The 15253-nt window shown below is 37.8% G+C and overlaps 2 protein-coding genes across 3 annotated transcripts; both read right to left on the bottom strand.

Moving 5' to 3' along the window:
* Positions 1-71: 71 nt before the first annotated feature.
* LOC110066202 (uncharacterized) lies at positions 72-5516 on the bottom strand. 2 transcript variants are annotated; one of them, XM_089295892.1, is made up of 3 exons: positions 5381-5516; positions 1428-1603; positions 72-438 (listed from the first exon to the last, which is right to left on the bottom strand). In XM_089295892.1, exons 2-3 carry the CDS (start codon positions 1597-1599, stop codon positions 278-280), a joined length of 333 nt encoding a protein of 110 aa, XP_089152018.1. In that variant the 5' UTR covers positions 1600-1603; positions 5381-5516; the 3' UTR covers positions 72-277. The 2 variants fall into 2 exon arrangements, with proteins under 2 accessions (XP_089152018.1, XP_089152022.1); XM_089295896.1 differs by lacking the exon at positions 5381-5516 and adding an exon at positions 2447-2466.
* Positions 5517-9216: 3700 nt separating this feature from the next.
* Positions 9217-11708, bottom strand: LOC110066204 (uncharacterized). Its single transcript, XM_089295886.1, has 3 exons — positions 11573-11708; positions 10437-10639; positions 9217-9519 (listed from the first exon to the last, which is right to left on the bottom strand). Coding segments are annotated over exons 1-3 (369 nt in total). The 5' UTR covers positions 11575-11708; the 3' UTR covers positions 9217-9355.
* Between the last annotated feature and the right edge of the window lie 3545 nt (positions 11709-15253).

Raw genomic sequence — 15253 nt, 5'->3', positions numbered from 1 at the left:
CCACTAGCAACAGCATAATCGTAAAGAGGTATTGAAAAGAAATTTTAAGAAAGAACTTCAAGAGCCAAGTGTAATTTCAAAGAATAAGCGTTTATTCCAGCTATGCTGGGTTGAAAAGCCACTTAAAAATATTGCAACCTGACAAGTCTGTATAAGATATTTAGCATGGATCGTATACTTAACAACGTAAGTGAGAGCTGTCAATTAAAGAGCACCTTTAAAATTACCGAGAATGCAAAGAGTAATTAAAACCGAATATAGCGATTTAATATCGACTTTACAGCCAGCAATATTCATATATTTCCTTCACTTTACATCCCTCATTGCAACATTCTTCACGATAGTCTGTACTTTGCCTCCTTTCATCAACATCGGTTGGGTCTCTTTTTGATAATTTCGTCAGAAAACTCTTGGCTTCTGTCTCCGATTTCACCAAGGCTGAAAAAAAGAAACAATATAAAAACGTAATGCCTTGTAATCAATCAATTAATTAATCCACCAAATCAGCTAGTCAATTAAACTAGTCAGACAGTCAGACAGGCATTTTGTCAATCAGTCAATCAATCAATAATTATTGAATAAGCTATAATCACAGTGTCCAGTCAGGCAGAGTCATTAATCGACTGAAAAAAAACCTTGACCTGGAGCGAAAGCAATGATTGCAGCTAGTGAAGATGATGAAAAAAACCCAGCCAGCTGGTCTGATTTCAGATTGGAACTTAATTCTTCAAAAGCTTGTGCTCGCCGACTTTAATCCAGTTCGGTCAAGATTGACACGGCGAAGTTGAGCAAAACCATGTAAGAGAGGATGGTCTCTGATCTTAGCAAGACTTTCTGCAGGTTGGAAGAAGGTTCATCACAGTGTGCTTGCTGGTGTCGACTGACTATTATCATAGCAAGAATAGACAGTGAAAAGACTTGCAGCGTTGACCCTTCCACTGACTGTGCTGCAAATGGATAATTCTAAAGTCTGGATGGGGAGAGGGTGAGGAATGAATGTTATAATAATGTTAGCCTTTAGTTTATATCTGGTTGTTCACTTGGTGCAAACAGCATCTTTTTATCATAAAGTTGGTTTCAGCCATTTTATTACTGTTCAATCACCTCACATGACTACCATTCTTTAATTCCCCAACATTTTGATCGAAAACTGCGTGAACTGGAGGCACTGAACACCAAAGGCCGAACCTATGGCTATACCAGCCTTTCTCTTGTATCGTGACAAAACTAATGTTCTGACCTAAAAAGATTGAGCTTGAACGGAGAGTTTTTTAAAGGGGAGGGAGGGGAGGGGGCTTGCGCTCAAAAGAAAATGTACACCTAAAAACAGGTCTTAGATTTCAGCCTTAAAGATTTCATGGATTCTCAAAGTGTTATGAGAACTAAATAGAGACTTCCCGGATCTCCTCATTTGGCTTATTTCTCACCTTCTCTTCTTATACCTCGCTTGCGTGCTAAGTTTGCACAATAAAAGTTCAGAATCCTCCGAAACGTAGATGGTGTCACGCACAGTTTGAGGTCATAGTCCTTGGCTGAAAGCGTTTGCATAGAAAGAACAGCGATGGACACAAATAGAAGAAATTTGAGACAGCGCGACATAATTCTGAAAACAGAAAATAAAACGTTAGAGCAAAATGAGTGGCACAAAATGAAAGCCTCAATATTGAGAATTGAAACAATATAACGATTCTCAAAAATGGTTTTCTTACAATTACTAATAGTGTTAGAATTCCGCTCAATGCAAACAAGTCACAAAAAAGAGCAAAGAGAAAATGTGATATGAGCAGGTGGCACCATCCACTTGACCACGGTGTTGACAATGGAAATTAATCTTGGTGAACCTTTCTTTTTATAAGAATAAAGCTAAAAGCTTTTTTCTTATTAATTTAAGAAAACTTACCTAGATATAGCTCTACTAGACCAGAGTCAAGATTATGTGGTGTAAAAGAGAAAAACAGAATGAGAAGTGTTTCCCATTTTATTGTACATTATTTGAAGAGACCAGGAAAATAATTTAATTAAATTTAACCGTGTTAAGCTGAAAACGTAAACGACCCAGTTTGAATTGCTTATAGCCCCGTCCACATCTACGCCGGAGAAATTTGAAAAAGGCGCTTTCACTCTGGAAACGCATCAAATGCTTTCCGTCCACACACTACGTCACAAACGCAGCAATAACCGGCCATTTTGGATTTGTGTTTGAGGAAAACTCGGGGGCAGGGAAATCACATGATTTTCATGGTCTCATCGTTTTCAAATACCTCCGTTTTTAAAATGTTTTCGTCCGCACTAAAACGCAAAGCTGGCGTTTCAAATTCTTCCGGTTTCGAAAAGCTTTGTTTTCTTGACGGATTATTGTGGACTGTAGGCCAAACCCGCTTAGAAATGAACGTTTTCAAATTCCTTCGGCGTAGTGTGGCCTGGGTCTAAGTTCGAACGCAGTTACCTTTCTTAACTTGATGCAGAATTCAAATCAAAATTGACGACTGTTTTTTTCAGTTTCCCTAGCTGACCTGTCCCGTCATTATTTCTATGCAAGGTCTTATCAACTTTTTCGCTGGCAGATTTATCTTATCAAATTAAATCCACGAATTCAATTGATTGTTTCATATCTGTCACTTTCAAAGTTTGGTTGAGATATGATAAAAGTTTACAGTCTAGATGTCGGCAGTTATTACCGCAACAGCTCAAAGTTAGCCAAGGGTTAGGCCGGATACCAATTTAAATCTCATACCTCGAATGCACACGAAATTGACGATTATGGCCAAAACAGAATCCGTTTACCTTTCCTCGAAATTAACTGAAGCTAACTGGGTTTTTTGTCACAGAGGAGAAATACGGCTGCTAGCATTTTCGGAACTGAAGTAACCAAGCGGGAATAAGGTATACTAGTAAAAGGGCCAAACCCTGATTCTTCACGAAGCAAGACCGAAGTTCGAGCGTATGATTGTTTTTTGTTTTTTTTTTTCCTTTTTAGTTCTTCGACCTGACAGCTTCGGCAGACTCCCATGTTCAAGCGGAAACGGAGGAAGGTTTAAAGAAAAAGGAAGGAAAGAAGGTTTTAAGAAAATTTAAATTAAAGCGTTAAACAAGACCAGTCTAAGTGTGGCGAAAGATTTATGTGACACAAAAAAGGTATTATTCTAAAATAAGAATTATAGATACTATGACGTAAAAAAAGAAACGATGATCGTCATCTCTTGCGTCAAAACATTGTCATCGAATGTTTCATCTATGAAGAAAATTTTATAGTTGAAAGTAAACCATCAACAAAGTACAAAGGCTCGTGAAACCATAAAATATACCATAGTGGATAAATACATATGAAATCACACTCAAAATAAGAGGAAATCTTCAATTTACTTTCCCCCTACAGACGACGACCAGCCCCTTCCCTTTCAAATTGGAAGATTCTCTCTTCGAGACGGGGACTAGACCGCCGACAGAACGACGCATATTACTAAAGGTACACACGCTGTTTCGCGATCACAAAGTCGTCGACAAAATGTCGTCGGCAGAATACAGGCAGAAACTGAAGAGCAGCCAGAATAAATAAGTGTTTCTATTGATTGAAGAACCTTTCGACCGCGAACGATCTGGGAATGAAAGCGGCCATGATTGAAATGGGGTGTCATTGTTATATATATGTTTTATGAGTTAGTCAAACGGTCCAACACGATTCTTCGTGTTAATATATAGAACTAACAAAAGCGCGCAAATACAAGGACAATTTCAACCCCGACAGAAGTTCAGAGGAATCAGTAAAAATGCCCACGGTATGCTAAATCAGATTTAATTTCGAACTAATTCAAATGCTATTCGGCACGCCTTCCTTTCAACATCTTTCAATAATCACATGGGACGGATGTCGAAACAGATGTTTAACCATTTGACACCTTGATTCCTAAAATGACTGAGAATTCATAAGACTTACAAATGTTGTCAGAGTGGATTATCTACGACTAAATCGATATTATCCGCGACTTCTACAGAAGCCATAAGCTCGAGGAGAGATCGTGTCCCATGATCCAAAAGTTCATCAAAATGCAGAACGAAATTTGTTGGCTAAAACCAGGATAAGTCACGCATGTTAATCTAACTTTAATATTTATTTTTTTAACTTTCGAAAACAGGATTTGCTGACAATCCCAGCTCTTTTAAAGAAACTTAGAAAACGCCTTAGTTTTGTCGTGGCCCATATTTTAGCATGTTTTGCCAGATTTTTTTTTTTCTTTTTTTTTTTTCCATTCTTGACTGCTTAACGCGATCAAGTATTCAGTGCTTTTTCTCGACTCCCAACAGAGAGTGTTTTACGAAGCGAAGCGGAAAGCAGCTTGCTAGCTGCCAACACAATACTCAGCATGTTACAAAAAAAAATTCATGTCGTCGCCTTTTGAATTTTCTGAAAAGTTTTACCGGGCCATACAGTTACTTGGCCATTGAATATATGTTGGCCAATTTTAAACAAAAGATTCCAAACCGTTTAGGTTGTCTTTACTTAATGAGCACTAACAGTTCTGGCGTCAAAACGTTCTCCCATCAGAGACTAATTTATTAGGTAAACGAACAAGGAGACTGATCCAACTAAAAGATGCCACAAAGGACATTTTCTACATAACTCCCATATTCATGGGTCTCGCATAACAATATTCCAGTAAAGTCGCTCTCGGTTATAAAAACAGTCCGCTATTCGATTAAACTGACATGAATAAACAAGAAAACAGATGAACGGAATTCAACCGTGCGCTGTAAACAATATATCGTTCTGCCTTACAAAACAATGCCAAACGCGATGTAGAGGAACCGATTTAAGTGCCACATTGAAAAAGAAAAGATATCTTTTGTCTTCGAACAATCAACAAGTTTTTAGTTTCTCCGTTTTTCGAATTTTGCCTCGAAGCTTGTTTCAACCCCTTTCCGATAATAAAATGACCAGTATTTGCTTCTTAAGACAACTACATCATGCCGGCTTTCTGTAAAAGCTTGTCTCTTTTGAAGCGAGGCGCCAACTTCACTTAATTTGGGAAGTGTAAAACAAAAGAAAAACGAGTGTTAGTAAAATGAAGAAGCACAATAGTCAACTGAATTCAAACAAATGAGAAACATTCAAATTAACTAGTCGCACGTGAAAAATTTAGTAGAACTGTGCTTTGCTCCTGAAAGAACTCTTCAACAGTAGCCAAGATTTAACGACGAACAATTCAACAAGACATAAATTACTGAGTGAATTATACCTGTCAAAAATCCTAAAACGAATTTGCAATACAGCCTGCATACTGCACAGCCCATGTATGTAACCGATATACACAAGACTTCCACTAAAAAAATGTAAATTTCACCTCTAACTTTATAGCAGTAACCTAGCAGTCAATAATCTTACCGTTTCAAATCTCAGTGCAAATATGGCTTTTGAGAAAATGAGCTTTGCTCTCCTCGTAAGTACGTCTCCTCGTTTGAAGGGTGATTACAGTGCAACTGAAAATCCGTTCCGAAGGGTGAATATATTTTTTTGACCCGAAGGTTCATAAGTGTCTTAATTCTGTTCGAACAATGCCAGTTACGTTGCGTTGTCATGGAGACAAAGGGCGGGCTTTGTACGTACAAGTCCAAAATTTGGAAAGGGATTAAATTAAATATCTAACGATCCTTTTTAGACGACTCCGGGCAGTCTTCTGTCAACAGACGCATTGTGTATTTTTATGAAACAAATATTAATTTACGTTTACGTCGCGTGGTTCCGTTGTTACCTCTACGTTAGAAAAGCGTCGGCTGGCATTTATTTTTTTCGTTCAGGAAGCTAGGGCTGGACAGGTTGCAAGCAAAGATTTTGTGGTCACCAAGCTAGACACGGATCATTAGATTAATTAGTAACGAAATCGTTAATAAAACAGCATTGCTAATGACTAAGCGTGATATTAAATTTCATAACTGATGTATTTCATTAGATTATGGAAATAGTTGTTATGAGATTCTTAACGACTTCTTTGTTATAAGACGCAAACCCTTGGCATCTGCCCTCAAAGCTAGCGACTTTCCGTTTCTTACAATTAAATTTCTTTGTTTAGAATTTGAGTGTGAAAAGGTTTACGTCTAAGAGAAAACGATGACAATACTTAATGAAAATTTTGAGTCAAAATAAAAAAATCAAAGTGAAACTCCTCTCTTTTTAACAACAAGCTGTTTTTGGAAAATGACTGAGCTCCGCATTATTGGATGAACTCTTATCGCTGTGAGATGTCGCTCGTGTAATAGATGAAGACAATTTTTGTTCATTTATTAAAAAGGATTTGTTTGTAAACCGACATCAAGAATTGGATTAATTTAGAGCTAAAGGGATTATAAAATGTTCAGGTAAAAATAAAACAAGACAAAGTCTAAAAACTTTTTAACAATTCTTGTTTTCGTCTTTTTCCCTTCTTCACATATTAAATGTTATAGAACGGTAATGATGGGCGCAGATAGGCGTAGTCTCATTCTAGAACCAGAACATAGACATTTTTGTGATCGAAACAAGAGTTGTCATTATTTCTAAAAAAAAAAAAAAAACGTTTTACTAATCATCATTTTTTTAAAGACCTGATCATTAAGATATTTATTGTTGCCCACAAAAACTCTAAACATTAAAATAGTCCATGTTTTTAAAACACATTTCTGCCTGGTCTCAGTATTTGGTCACCAGTGGAAGCTTTGATCAAAAAATTCAATTTTGGTTGGTTACATTTCCACATTGATTTCTGGAGGGAACATATGGGTCAGTCCTAAATAAATCGAATAAAACCATGTCTTACAGATTCAGCAAGGATATCTGCCGAGGGCTTTACCTCTGGCCCGGCCTATCATGCCCAGAATGGTAAATGTTACATTTCCTCTGCAACGACTTGCGAGTCGGTTATGACTTTAGGGAACATGAACAAGATAGTTGGACGGCGAAAAGAGCAAGTTGCAATGTGTATGTAAGGATGGGGATAGCGCGATTTTCAGTAATCATTTAGTCTATTACTGATCGTTTTACCTGACCCACTTATTTTGAAAAGGTTCTACTTAGAAATATGTTTCTCAAAAAAAGTATGAAGCTTAATTCCTATATTTTATTTCCGATTACAAGGCGTGATCAAATGTGACGATCAGAGTGGGACTGCTGTTTTTAGACGATATAAATACTATAGTTCTCATATCTTTCTTGGCCGTTTCAGAACCATTTCCAGCCTCTCCCTGTATATTAACATATAGATCAAACATGCACGTTCGCCGTCGCCCCATGCCGCTCAAAACCCGGAACGCGAGCCCTGTACTTCACGGAAGAAATCACTTCCTTTATTACAGGAAAATTACGCTCCATAACTTATGTATTGCAATTAGGAGGGAAACGAAACGAAATCTGGCGTAAGTCTTATCTCGCGGTCGCTTGTGGTGCCCTTAGTGGAGACAATATGGCTCTTATTTCTTGTTGTGTCCCCAGGAACAACCCCCAGGCGACTATGAGACTCACCCCAGATTTTATCTCAGTTCTAAATAGGCGAATGTTGCTTGCAGTTTTAGATTTCCGGCATGGGCCCTTCTGGATATCAGCCAGATTGTTGAATGGACCACCGCCCCTGGCTAAATAAAGAGTTTTGCTCTTGCGTCGATAATTTTGACTCAAAATTCTGAATCCCTTCCTAAAATGAGTTTTCTTTGTCTGGCAAACTTAACATTTAGAGCCTGTTTTCAGCAACGAAGTCTCTAACGAAAACAGCGAAATCGAGAGGAGAATGGTGAGTGGTCAAGTTTTTCCCCTCGTAGCATCGTCGCTCGCGAAAATTTCCTCGTGGCCTAGAACAGCTCGCAAATCCCGCAGCCGAAAAAGAATACTTTCTCGCGAAATCATGCCAGGTACACCGGCTATCAGGCATGTAAAGATTCCATTCTTTCCCCGAAGTATCATTTTTGTATTCCACAAATCGAAAGATCTGACTCTGTACTGGTTTGTTCTGCATTCGGTTTCTGTTGTGAATACGGAAGGTTGTTTTCTTTGCGCCATTCGCGAAAATTGTATTTATCAGGAAATATTACCATTTATTATAATTATAAGGGTCAGTTTACATGGTCCGAGATATCGGGTGAAACGTCGTCCCCGTTAGTAGAGTTATCTTCGAGGAATCTGACGTTTACCGAGTTTTTATATGAAAAAAGGTTGTCCCCGTTGACCATGCCAAAAATGAACCTTCCCGGTGTGTAGGTCTGTGTACGCTGTATGGTCCTGTATGTCCCGACCAAGCCCTGGTGGGCGAGTCAAACACTGATCCAAAGTGTTGACATGGAAACAGGTGCAAACACCCCTCAGGGTCCCCCAACCTTTAAACAGTTACCCTCCACCTAGAATCACACAGACATCAGAGTTAACATTGTGATTTCTCATGTGTAAACCGTTCGCTTTTATTTATAAAGAAATGTATGAAAAGTTCTTTTGCCTGGCGCGGGATGGCGAACCTTCGACCAGGAACAATTTTCACTTTCCAACAGGCATGATCGTGTCAGTACAACATACACTTGATTTAAAACACGGTAGAAACATCAGCTACAAGAATGAGATTTTAAAAAAAACTGATTTGTATGTTTGCTGTTGGAGTACGAGGAGGACATTAAGCGATTGATCTCGTTTTTAAAGTTAATAAAAGATCTAATGGCTCTGAGGTTAGACGGAAAGCTATTCCACAAATGTGCCCCACGGTAGCAGAAACTATGTTTCAAAAACTCGGTACGGGGCTTGGGCAGAGCTAATCTGTCTTCAATATTTCCGAGTCCATAGTCCGTGCTGGAGGGTTCAAAAAGGCCTTTCAGGTACTCCGGAATCTGATCATTTATAGTTTTTAACACTAATTTCAATTTTTACTTTTTCCTTCTGATATGGAGATAAAGAAGAGATATGACAATAAACATATATAAGCACTAATTTCCTATCTAATAAGATAAATAAAAGTTGCTGCTTTGGAAAGAGCGCGTGTTCGTCAAGAGTGACAGAATGATGGAATGAGACAAAACTGGAATAAACTCCGGCATTTTGTTTCCTCAAATGCAGTGTTTATTCCATTCTAGTTATTATGCATGAGCGACTCCGGTGGTAGTGGGGGAGGGGGCAAAATTTTAACTTGAACCTATGGTAGGCTTGACGGAACAGTTTCATTACCTGGGTAGCAGAATGGCATTGATTTCTACGAATACATAACAGACGCAATCGTGAATCACACACTTTAATAATCACAAGTTTGGGATGAACATATATTTCTACTCTTGTCAGACGTTATTCTTAGACAATGTTCTCTCCCATTGAAATAAATTTTACAAAATCCTAATATAAACCTTTTAAAATTGTCCTTTAATTCTTAAATGATGGTAAGCAGTGTTCCATAATTTCTTCTCGTCTGCAACAGCCTTCTAAACAACATTCTTCCATAAATAATACGTAATTTATAACATATTTTTCAGCAGATCTCCGTAAAAAACTTCGGGCTTCTTCAGGTGATTGTAAGAAATTTTCATCTGCGAAAATAATGGAAGAAAAAAAGAATGAACAATTTTAGAGATTGGTGCCCGTTTCAGATAGTAGGGAGTTTACGAAACCACGACGGCAACGGCAACGGGAACGTCACTGAACAAAAGAATTAATGAGCAGAACAATGGCTGTACACATGCGTTATAATTCTTGGTACATTTCTTTGCCGTCCTTTGCAAGACAACAACGTGAAATGACCAAATTTTGCGTTGTCTGGAGAACGTGAACCACGACGGCTAATATTTTAAATTTTTATTTCAAATTTATCGCTGTGTTCCGGATTTAGATTTGCAATAGTTTTGACAGTGATGAGCAAACTAAATGACTTAAGAGCATCGCGAGATTTGTAGGTAAAATATAAATCCATTTTTTAATCGACGTTGTCCTCGGCGTCCCCGTCGTGGTTTCGTAAACTCCCTATTAAATTAGTTTAAACACAATAACGAATAAGAAAAATGTTGCTAACTTTTGTTTAATAACACATACACAAAAAATACGATCAAGACCAAACTGTGGCTTGCCATCTGAGGAAGAGTGCAGGACCTAATAAAGCTCAACAATCCATTAAAGTCGGTTCTAAGAAGGGGCTTATTATTTCGGACGACTAAGTGTCAAGGATATCATAAACGCTTTTACGTTAATTTCAGTGCAGTTTTCAATTCAGTATCGTCAAAGTTTTCACTCTGGCCAATCATAAAGTACACAGACAATCCAGTGAACCAATCAAAGCTCAAAGTAAATAAGTGTAGCTGACAAAGCGCGGGAAAACGCGTGGTGCTGAACCACGATTGGTTTTGCTTTTACTTCTGATTGGATGAAAGAATACCGGGAGTTTTGGTTTTTTAATTAGTAATACAAAACCAATTATTTTTCGGGACTAACGTGAATCGAGTAATGAACCTACCTGATTGTGCTTGGGCTCGTTTCCTTCTCTTCACGCAGTTTCGATTCAGTAGTGAGTCGATATGTGATCGAGTCATGTAACACATGTTGAAATGGTGATTATTTCTCCCGCACTGCTTGGCATAAGAACCGGCTACAAATGATGTTTCATCACAAAACAGAACTACTAGAGATAACAATGCTGGTGTAAGGCAGACGAACCTCCTAAAAAAACGTCAAAGGAAGGGATAAACTGTTTTTATAAAGCGTTCAATTCAATTTCTAAATGCAGAATAGGCCACTTTCGATATATCAATATTCTAACATGGCTCCGAGGCTTTCGGTCAAAATTGTAAATTTTTAAAGTTTCTTTTGTCTTTCAATTCCCAAAAAAGACTTGTATACAAAGAAACACCACCAAAAATAGAAGTTTGTCCTGAAAGCCTCGGAGCCATGTTAGAATATTGATACATCGAACGTAGCCTATCAGGGAAAAATTAAAAAATAAAAATGGTTGCCTGGGGCTACTGCACAGTTTGTGATCAGTGAATCAAATCGCTGAGGACGCCTGGGACCAAGACTATGTAAACCGCAGTTTTCAAAGAGTAGTTGCTAAGCAATATGACTTGTCGTGATGACGTGCTCGCATGCGCTCGTGTACTCGTGCTATTATTTGATTGGACGAAGTTAATTGGTTTCGTTCTTTTGAATTGTCCTATAGTGTTTTTTTGTTAAGGAAGCTATTTTTGAAATTTTGTACAAACCGAACCTCCTTGGAGATGCATTGTACTCTGATAAGCTATGACTAATTTCGCACGAGCTGCAGAATTAGAGTCGGTAAAACAACCATATGATAAATGGAAACACTAATTTCCGAAGCTAAGACAAAATGCTACGGAAACTACAATAATTAAATGTAAACCTTTACTTATCACGTAAACACAGAGAAAGATTACTCGGAGGCAGTTCCCTTCATGCTGAACTTACTGTGAGTAGCGTGTTTCTTAAATGCCCAGAAAAAAAATTGCAAAAGTGCGAATATTCATGCTGAGAAAACAATTCTCTACTGGTTTACCTCTAACACTGAATCGCCAGAAATATATTCCTAAGCTACGATATACACTTTGTAAAAGCAGAAAAAAAAATTGAACCACTTACATCGTCGCTTCTTCGGAAAAATGTCGCTACAGTCACGGCTTTGGTGAACAGGAGAGAAATAAAACTGACTTTACCGTTCTACGATGAGTGATATTAATGATCACCATATAACACAAGAAGTGACAACCTTTATTGTTCAGCTGTGTCTGATAACAGAACGTATTGTCCACATGGGCATGATAACGTATCGTAATCGCGTGTATACACCTGTTTTTAGCACGTGGGAGAAATTAAGTCGCCGCAACAAAAAAGTCTTTGATTCAAAACAAAGCGAAGCCCATATATTTTGGATAAGGAAAAGATAAAAAAGAGTAATTCAAATCATGGTTTACCCCAAAGTACGTCCGAGAAACTGTTATAGAGATAGGCTTTTACAGTTTTGTTCACATCAATTCAAAGACAAAAAGCTGAATACACATAAAGCGATCTATCTGTTGAAGTTTGCGTGGGTTTTCCTATCGATATATTTTTTTTATTGAATGGCGTCAGAGGCTTGTAAAGTAAGGCCATTACTTTTGGCGCGTTTAGTTCTTAACGATATTTTTCACTTCGTCAAATACATAAATCATTGTCACCAAATGTGTTTCTAAAATGCTTTATTTTAATAGTCAGTTTAACAATTGCAATTTGTTAGTGCACGCGAAGGTTAATTTTATCAGTGGCTCCGCCATAAGGCAGCTAAAGAGATGTGGTCTTTTAAACCGCTAACATATTGTAAGTGACTTTCTATGTGATCATGACAAGTTCACTTGCCAAAAACAAACTTGAAAAAAAAATTAATAATGCTTACCTCTGGTGTTTGGCTATACTAAAATTGTCCTATCTCTACAAATCGGGCATTTACATTTGCAATGCTGCCTCGTATTATCCGCTATTAATAACTTAAAAAGGCTTTCAGCGTTGTTTTATTTTACCCTCTGCGTGCACGCTGTGTTATAAAATCCTTTAAAAGCGACTCGTTTAGATGAAAAAAGGCAATCATACCCTCCCTAAGTTTGTAGTGGTATTGTAATATCATGCACTGACAAATAAATCTATTTTTAATTGTTTTCGTGATGGACATAAATCAACGGAAATATTTTAAAAAACATTGGGCTAAAAATATCAGCCCATCACTGCAAGGTGTAAATATTAGATGTTTTTTTAATTAGTTAAGCGTCATAACTTTAATTTACCAAAAGTGCATTCAATAACTTGGTCACATTTAACTTAATTAGTTTCAGAATAACATGTTGGCGATATATCTAGCAAATAAATACGAAAGAAGCATTAATTTTTTTCCTAACTTCAACTGACTTAGTAAGACTTAGAAAAATATTCTGTTTTCAGACATGGCCTGAATTCAAGGCCATCTAAAACATATTCACACATTGCTTAGTCCCTCGAGCGTTCTATACGCTGCTTTAGATGATAAACCTTTTTCAGCTGTCATAATTAGTAAACGCTGTCATAATTATGATAATTATCATAATTACCAACCCCGCTTACATTAAACTGGCGTTCTTTATCGAGTACAGTTTTTTCACCTCTTATAGCACCTGCAATTTTAACAACTGAGCGACTTTTTGAGTAAGGAACTTAGAAACGAGTAACGTATAAATAAGTAACATCTAAACCTGAAGCCGAGGCTGGTCTGGCCAGCCAATATTGTATAAATATACGACTGTGACAGCCTTGCAGTAGTCTTTGACTTCTCATCGTTTTATATAAAGAAAATCGATTTTTTCAGGAGAGTATGTATTACCGAAACGCCGTTAGAGTAGCTAAAAAAGAAGCTCCGAAAATAATTCAAATTCAAAGTTTTTTGACTTGTTTGCTAATGCAGGCATGAAACTGGAAGCTAAAAGATCAAGCTGCCTCTTAGTGTAATGTTTTTTTCCGTTTTGGCAAATTACTCTTTAGCACCGTAATAGGCACTTTTTAATTATCTAAACAAAGCCGATTTTCTGGCTTGACTGGCGGCAAGTTAGTCTTCGCAAAGATGTCCATTATTTTCTTCAATTCCTCAGTTGCTTGTCCAGCGCAGCAAGTAAAATAGAGTATCTGGATGCAGACCACTGGCGTATCGCGCGTATTTCATGAATCAACTTGTGTTTTCAGTAGAAATAGATAGATTACATTTTCGGCAAAAAAAGTCTTCGCTCGATAGTTTTGAAATAAGTAGACGTGACATTAATGTTCTTAGAAAGCAACTTTCCACTAATGCAAGGAGACGTAAATTACTCACATTACTTATGCTTCTTTACGAAATTCAGTTTCCTTCCGGATAAAAAAAAAACGCGCCTTCGATCTACTAATTAGGGCTGTTTCCTACAGATTAATATCTACAAAGAAGATTAACGTTGATGGAAGACTATAAAATGGACTTTTCCGGCAATGCAGAGAACTTAAACAAAAATACACGCGCTTAAATAGCACAAAAGAAAGATCTAGACGATCAAAGAAGAGACTAGTACTGATGTAAATGATTGGAACAGAGGAAAACTATCAGACAAGCGTACAATCCAGAATAACAATATCCGAGGTGAACCAACTGTACGCTAAACAGGAACCTCTTAAGGAAGGCCTAACCCGAGCACACAACAGTTCCACTGATTGATTAGGCGGACATCAGTCCTACGAAATAACTCACATTCAAGAGCTTGACTGGTCGTTATGTGGCACGTTAATCTGTAGCGCGTGACAAAAGCCGATCACGTGGCATAGACGACCTTACCACGTGATGCAAGATAAAGTTGCCGCGTCTGAACTACAGCTTGTAATTGTTTTGAAGAAGGCAAAGAGAAATTCTTTGGGGGTGTCCCAAACTTCGGAGAGGAGTTGTCAATCCACATATATAATAATTAACAGCCTGACATCTACTGAAACAGCATTTTACTTTTTCTTATCAACGGTCTTTCGCAGGAATAAGGAAACACCGTCGGAACCTATTTCTTGTTCCTTTTTATCATACCACCGTATAAGGAGCGCTGACGTAGCTCTCTAGGAAGGAAGTCCCACTGGGCAGGAAGAGTCGGCATATAGCTTGACTCGAGCCAAATGTTTCCTCATCCGGCCCTCCCACCTAGTCAATAACTGCAAATCGTTACAGCTTCACAAGTGAAGTATTATTGTGCCCTTAGGAAAGGGTTACTTTGATCCACAGATGTTGAATCAAAGGAATGAGCGACAGAAAAACTGCAACAAAGAAACGTCAAAAGCTTTGTAGATTAAATTTCACTTAGGTTGAAAGAAAGAAGAAAGAAAGCCTTTGGGACCAGAGCAATGTTGGAGGAAACGTTATAGCTAAATAGGTGTATCTGAAATAAAAAAAAATTAAAAATTACTTTTTTAAGTGAAATGTATTTAGCACTGTTGTACTTTGGGGACACCGTAAATGAATAAACAAATAATGCAAATAAAACATTATTAAGAACTAATAAGAACAACTGGAACGGGCCGACCAGTTGGCTATTTGAGCCAAATTATTTACACAACGCAGTCGAGGAGTTGAACCTTGACCTCGGGACTGCCAAGGACCAATCCAGATAGCGGTTGGGTTGGTTCACCCCAGTGGCTCAGTGAACTCAGACATACTTTATCGCAAATGTCTCACGAAAACAACACAAATTAAGAGGCGTATTAAATATGTGAATGAACCGCCATTCCTAAAACGCTGAGTCATGACCACGGTACAAGAAC

Source organism: Orbicella faveolata, unplaced genomic scaffold (assembly GCF_042242905.1).
Source record: "Orbicella faveolata isolate gen_17 unplaced genomic scaffold, um_ofav_v1 contig_1, whole genome shotgun sequence".
Lineage (NCBI taxonomy): Eukaryota > Metazoa > Cnidaria > Anthozoa > Scleractinia > Merulinidae > Orbicella > Orbicella faveolata.
This window is presented reverse-complemented; position numbering and strand designations above follow the sequence as displayed.